This window comes from Cynara cardunculus, assembly GCF_001531365.2.
Source record: "Cynara cardunculus var. scolymus isolate 2C chromosome LG 7, CcrdV1, whole genome shotgun sequence".
NCBI classification, from domain to species: Eukaryota; Viridiplantae; Streptophyta; class Magnoliopsida; order Asterales; family Asteraceae; genus Cynara; species Cynara cardunculus.
The window spans coordinates 4,104,691-4,112,283 of record NC_037534.1 but is presented as its reverse complement, the minus strand read 5'-3'; the positions used below and the strand labels follow the sequence as shown (position 1 = coordinate 4,112,283).

Genomic DNA, 7,593 nt, shown 5'->3' with positions numbered 1-7,593 from the left:
GCCAACCCAACCCAACCCGCCCTAACCCGCAAGGGTTGGGTTGGGTTGGGTTGGGTTATACTTTTGAATGGGTTGGGTTGGGTTGAGATTTTTCAAACCGCCGTAATTGGGTTGGGTTGAAAAAACGTCATAAACCGCCCAACCCAACCCGTGTTCACCCCTACATGGAAAGAACTAGGTATGTGGTACAGGTGGCATATTATTTCTTCGTCGAAGGGTAAAAAAATTAGGTTTCGTGAACGATGCAACCATATTAATTGTATTAATTTGTTGTGTGTTACCGTATGTATTTTTAAACTACAATAAGAACAAGTTTTACTTGGTAGAGTTGGTTTGCAAGGCTTTTATGCCACCTCACACCCAAGTCCGAATTATGTTAGTGTCATTTTCTTAGTCAAATGATGCCACAGTTTGAAAAAAATTCCGTATATTTGTTTCTTATAGTCAAACCATATCATCGTTTGAAAAAAAACTTCCTATATTTTTTTTTCTTATGGTCAAATAGTGCCACTGTTTAAAAAAAATTATGGATCCATCCCTGGTTTTGTTTTATAAATCTCTTAAAAAATTTAACTGTTAGTCCTTCGGCTAAAAGATATAATTTAAGTTATGTTTAGTAATTATAAGCTATTTTATTTTTTGAACTTAATGCAAAAATCTTATTTATATAGTTATAAGTTTAATGAAACATTATCTATATTACGCAAATATATAATTTAATTAATATATTATATTATTTAATTATTGTTACCAACCGATTTGTATTAATTAATATATTTTATTATTAGTAATTTGTTTTAATTATATTATAAAATCTTAGAATTGACTAATTTTTTAACATGTTATTTTCGGTCATTTTACATTTCTCAATTAACTTATCAACAAAATTTTATTAACATGATTAATTAATCAACTAGTTTATTGGTCATTAGCTAGTTTGTCAAACATGGCCTTAATTTTACAGTAATTCATTTGGGTTATATAGAATGTTTTTGGGTGCCTTAACACGATTTTTAGGACACTTTTAATATAATGCGTCACATTACCTATTTTATAGGAACTCTTTTATAAAATGTCCTATAAACCCATCTTTTACTAGGACATTTGTTCTTATCATGGTTCTAAATAAACCGTTATGGAATCGAAGTTTGGCTCCGCCTCCACGTTAACCCTTGTGGCTCCACTCTAAGGATTGACTTCCATTGTAATGCATTATAGCGTGTTTTGACGCATGACGACACGTTATTTTTTAAGGCCGTGTTTTCTGTTTTACTTTTTTTAAACATATAACTCGGGGATAAATGATAATTATGTACAATACCTAAACATTCTGTGAACCAAACACCCCATAACACATAGAAATACACACACACACACACACACATATATATATATATATATATATATATATATATATAAACTTGGGATAATGTGAGACCAAGGGTTTTTCGCGAGACCCGTAAGACCAGTTATTAAACATTGGATTAGATCTACAATATGAACAATCATAATCACAAAATTGTCACGAGACTTTTCAATAATTACAAAATTGTCACGAGACTTTTCAATAATTACAAAATTGCCACTGTGCAACTTTAGACCATTAAATCATTAGCTTATAAAGTTGATTAATAAACATAAATTGGTCTTACGAGTCTCACGAAAAACCTTTGGTTTCACGTGAACCCAACCCTATATATATATATATATATATATATATATATATATATATATATATAATTTGTGCAATTATTTCTCATTATTAGTAGTCAACAAATTTCTTGACTAATAACATATCCTTCATTTATTTTCAAAAATCAATAAACAAATAATTCTACACATAAAAACCATCAAACTTAATTAAAAACCCATTAACTTAATCATGTCAAATAATAATTAATAGTTGTCATTTTTTTTAAGGAAAAATCATCAAAATGACCAAAATATACCCGATATATTAACGAGGCTTGTACTCTTGGGAATGCATGTGAGACCCACCAAAAATGATATTTTATAATATTTTTTGTACTTTCTTAGTCAAATTAAGGGGATCGCCCCCGGACGATCCGTGTGTATATTTTGGTAATTTCATGAAAAACTGGTTATTTTGTTAATATATCTAAGTATATTTTGATGATTTTCCTTTTTTTAATGTTAGTGTATACTGTTACACCAACCACCATGATTAGTCGTCCATAAATAACCAAACAATTACTCACTTTCTACACATCTTCCTCAACTTCACTCAAAAACCCTCCATACAAAGAAACTTAAACCAGTGGTCAGCCATGGCAGCTGCCACTAAGAAAACATGCGACAAATCATTTTGTGAAGATTATCTGCTACTAAGCCCTAAAGACGTAGGATTATGGGATCTTTTTATGCTTTTGATCTCTAAGAACATCGGAAACAGGAAGTTTATCGACTGTCCAGCTGGAACTGTCGAAGGAAGCTTTTCGCGTCGTTTCATCATCTTCATATCCATTGTTGCTCAGAAGATTCTTCATTTGCTTTACAAACCGTTGCTTTGGCTTGGATCCGTGATCGAATTCGTGCCCAACTTTCTCGATCGCAATGGCGGATTTCTCAAGCTTCCTCTAAATCTCATTACAGGTTCATTATTTCATTTCCTTCGTTCTTTAATTCTTCCATTTCTATCATCATATATATATATATATATATATATATATATATATATATCTCCATTTCTTTTCATGAGTCCAACCTTGGGATTTCATAACATCTCCTAATTGAGATTCATGAGAGCTTAATTAATTTGCCACGTTCTTGTTTAATTGTGATAAATAATTAATTAACGTTGGATCAAGATTTGATTTGTTTCTTGGTTTGATTATGTTCCCTAGTTATATGTGAACGTAAACAACCCCCCCCCCTTCTCTCTCTATATATCTATAATAATTATAGAGTATTTGACAAACACTCTTAAAAACTATTTTTTCATGCATGAAGTATTGTTTATTGATGCATATTACTTAAAATTCAATATTACAAGTAAATTGTGCGTAAGTACAACTTATTAAAGCTCCATGTTTGAACTTGTGTAACTAACTGCAGATAAATATAATCAAATACAAGATAAACATCTCATTTTAAATATAAAAAATCTAAAATATAATTAGGACAATCATTAAGTTTTAACAGAAAACTTAATTATTATCTTTATATTATCGTTATGTTAAATTTGAATTAAAGAAATTACAAAAAAATTATTATCGTTATGTTAAATTAAATTATAATAAGAAATTTGAATTAAAGAAATTACAAAAAACAAAAAATTTTAAACAGTTAATTTGATACTAATATTGATATAGTTTTTTCAAAATTTTATGATATTTTATTCAAAAATAAAAATATTATCGTTTTCTCAAAACCACATAAAACCATATTATATCGATGTAAATAAAGAATAAAATAAAAGGTTGAAATCAGGATGTGTCTTGATGCATTGCACGAGTACCTTTTCTAATATATATATATATATATATATATATATATATATAATTGATCAAATGGTTGATTCAGAAGATTGTGAATTTATGAGAATGAAATTGGTGTAAATTAGTGAATTTATGCACATTGTGTGGTCTAAAACTATGTTGGTGTGGTGTCGAAACTCTTTCACACTTGAAGTTAAAAGCCCAACTGTAAGGCATGAATAACTACAAGTTTGACACTTTTTGTTTTCCTAAATATAATGGATAGATAGTCCAAAATTAATATAAAATATAAACACGTGATATGTTTTTATTATTAAATCTTATCCAAGTGTATTATTTTTTAAATTAACGTCTGCTGCTTTCGTCAACTGTCTTTATTTACTGTTTAGATAATAACAACGTTATATAAAAAAAATATTATGATTTTATTGAACTATATAATTTGCATTTTAAACTTGAGACGAGGAACATTTTTTTATATCACCTTAGAATATTGAATTTTTCGATATATATACATAGATACACGTGAGATCATGTGAGACCAACTTGTTTTTGTAAGATCCGTGAGACAACTTATTTACACTTGAAATTTCACAACAAAATACTGTCAAGATAACCTTCACAATGTTATTTTTGTGAAGGTTCTAATTTTTTTTACTTTCACAGTATTTTGCTGTAAAGTTTCAAGTGTAATAAAATAGTCTCTCGAGTCTCACAAAAACAATTTGATCTCAAATGAACCCAACCTTAATGTTCAGAAAAAAATTATGAAGTTTTTTTTGTTAGTAAGATTTTAAAACAAATACTGGCACAGTGGCACGTGTGAAATTAACTTTGTATTAAAAAAATTGTTGTATTAAATTCGGTATACGTGCATCCAATTGTCGAACCTTTCCCTTTTCAAATAAAATATGAACATGTGATGAAGATAAATTAATAAGAACATCATATTAAAATGTTTGTAAATTTGTCTTTTTTACGGTCAAGTTTAAGGTGTATCCATTTAGTTTTATAAAGTTTAAGAGAACACTTTTAAGTTTTTTAAGAAAAATTCCATAAATTTTAATGGGTGAGGTAGGTTCGGATTCAAACTTGATTCAAGTTTGAGTTTGAGTTTGGTTCGAGCTTCAAACGACTTCGGAGTTCAAAAAATTACAATCGAGTTCGAGTCAACTTTAGTTTTAACTACTAGCGTGTTTTGAAGTCGAATTTGAGCTTGAGAAAAGGATATCGAGTTCGAGTCGATTATCTCAATACTCGAGTTCAACTCACATCATTTGCACCCATTGATCATTGCTTCTATTTTATTTGATACTAATGTGTGCATGGAGGCAATGCAGGAAAACTGGTGCTACCTGATAGAACGTCGCCGGAATATTTGTCTGCAGTTGGGTTGGGGGATATTCGAAGAAATTTAGACAGCAAAATTAAGCATGAAGATGCCAGATACACAAGCGCACTCGCCGTTATGGCTGCTAAATCTGCATATGAAAACCCAGCTTATATCAAAGACACAGTCGAGAAACATTGGAAGGTATATATAGCAGTTAAACTTATGTGATTGTCATTACAACATAATCAGTTTTATACAACCCAAAAATGTCTAAATATCCGAGTACACTGTTTTATAGCACCAAAGAATTTTACGATACATATAAATGTCACGATAGGATTTATGACTATTTAGGCAGTCTAACAAGTTATGTAACACATTGGAATAATATGTCCTGTTAGCTATTTTATAAGACATTTTTAATTAATAGATTTCTTATTAAGACATGATATTTTTCTAATAATGTTATATAAAACTAATGTGACGATGTATTACTATTTATATTAAATTTGTTAGGACGCCTAAAATCGTTCCATCAACTTATGGTAACAATTTACATAAATCGAACAATTATTTGGCCTTACAAAGTTAAATTTTATGAAAGCAGTCTCTAAAGACATTTTACTTTTTTTGCAACTTATAAAGCCGTTTTTGTTGTATTGTGTTATTAAATTAAATAACTATGCCAGTGGAGACCTAACGTATGTAACAATTTAACTACCTTTATTTCAGATGGAGTTTTTGGAATTCTTCAATTGTTGGAACGGTAATTACTCATGAATTGATGAATCTTTCCTTTGTTATAAAACATGTCGTTAAGGAACTAAACTTGAATTGCTTAAATTTATATTAGATTATGAAGAGGATTACACGACACAAGGTTTCATGTGGAGCGATAAAACTGGGGATTCTGAGCTTATAGGTGTTTCCTTCAGAGGCACGTCACCTTTCAACGCTAAAGATTGGTCCTCTGACGTAGATCTTTCATGGTACCACCTCCCTACGATAGGCAAGGTCCATGCTGGTTTCTTGAAAGCCTTAGGGTTGCAAAAGAGCCAAGGATGGCCTAAAGACATCCAGGCAGACGAACAAAAACCCTATGCTTACTATGCCATGAGAGAGAGGCTCAAGGAACGTCTTCAAAAGAACCCAGACGCCAAATTCTTGGTAACAGGCCATAGTTTGGGAGCAGCATTAGCAACAGTGTTTCCGGCCATTTTGGCATACCATAAGGAGGATGATTTGCTATCTAAACTCGAAGGGGTGTATACATTTGGACAACCTAGGGTTGGAGATCACAAATTTGGTGAATACATGAAAGAAGTGTTGGTAACTCATGGATTGAGGTACCATAGGTTTGTTTATTGCAATGATTTGGTGCCTAGAGTCCCCTTTGATAATTCTGATCAACTGTTCAAACATTTTGGTGGCTGCCATTATTACAATAGCTTCTATAAGGGACAGGTAATCACATCATCCACCTTGATCAACTTTTGTGACAAAATGTGTAATGTAAACTAATCACTATTTGTTCGATTTACCGTGTAGGTACTCCCCGAAGAGCCGAATAAGAACTACTTCTCGTTATTTTCTATAATACCCATGTTTGTAAACGCAGTCTGGGAGTTGTTGAGGAGCTTCATTATTTATTACCAAGATGGGCCGGAGTACTGTGAAACCTTTTCTTGTAGAGGTTTGAGAGTTTTTGGACTTCTGATTGCAGGATTGCCAGCTCACGGTCCACAAGATTACGTTAATCTTACAAGGCTTGGATCACCGGAACTATTCAAGTATTCATCTACGGATCACGCAATCAACGGAGTCAAATAAGCGATACCTCGGGACAAAACAAATCTGTACTAAAGAAAATGCTATAAAACGTGTTATTATGTATTTTCAAAATAAAATGTTTGTGCTTTTAATAAAAATGAGTGTTATTAAATTAACCCATGAGGTGTATCTTTTTGTGTTTGAAAATGTTGGTGCTTTTAACAAAACGTTGACGTTTCTAGCTATGTTGGAACCAAAAAAATAATTAGAATTAAGCATGTTTTGGATACTAAAGTATCATAGAAGGATATATTACACATATCAAATCTTACGTTTTTATGAATTAAAATAAGTCAATAAACTTATTCATAGATATATATATATATATATATATATATACTGAGGATCATGTGAGAATAGACTGTTTTCGTGAGACACGATTTTTACACTTAAAACTTCACAGCAAAACACTGTGAAGGTAACATTTACAATGTTTTTGCTGTGAAATGGCTTTTTTTTACCTTCACAACATTTTGTTATAAAATTGTAAGTGTAAAAATCGTGTCTAACGAATAGTCTTGTCTCACATAATTCTCAGTATATATATATACACACACACACATATATACACACACACACACACACACACACATATATATATATATATATATACACACACACACACACATAGAGCTTAGTTCAAATGTTAACCCAAATTATTTTGTTAACTTTATAAACCTTTTAGACCCATCACAATCCATCTTAGGATTAGGATCTTCACTGGGTAAAAAGAAATTGTAACTTCTATATCATTAATTGAGAGTTACAAAATCCATAAAATCTTGTGATTTTTTCATTTTTAATATTGATCTTGTGATTTTTTTAATTTTTTAATACAAATCTTTCATTTTTAATATTTATAAATTTATGATTGATGGAGAAAATCCTCTAGTAATGTAACAACCCTCACATCTCAAATACATATAATCCACATCATCATACTCATAATACTAAAATAGTATTATTACAAAA

General features: G+C 30.6%; 1 protein-coding gene across 2 annotated transcripts in view; it reads left to right on the top strand.

Annotated features, from left to right (window-relative positions):
- The first annotated feature begins 2,288 nt into the window (after positions 1 to 2,288).
- LOC112515894 overlaps positions 2,289 to 7,593 on the top strand; it is a 21,602-nt gene continuing 16,297 nt past the window's right edge. Inside the window, exons 1-5 of one of the 2 annotated variants that reach the window (XM_025122854.1) lie at positions 2,289 to 2,613; positions 4,799 to 4,992; positions 5,524 to 5,557; positions 5,645 to 6,255; positions 6,340 to 6,751. In XM_025122854.1, coding sequence (XP_024978622.1) covers positions 2,289 to 2,613; positions 4,799 to 4,992; positions 5,524 to 5,557; positions 5,645 to 6,255; positions 6,340 to 6,621 — 1,446 coding nt within the window. In that variant the 3' untranslated portion in view covers positions 6,622 to 6,751. Of the gene's footprint in view, positions 2,614 to 4,798; positions 4,993 to 5,523; positions 5,558 to 5,644; positions 6,256 to 6,339; positions 6,752 to 7,593 lie in introns of those variants that run through there. The other variant, XM_025122857.1, reaches the window with a different exon arrangement.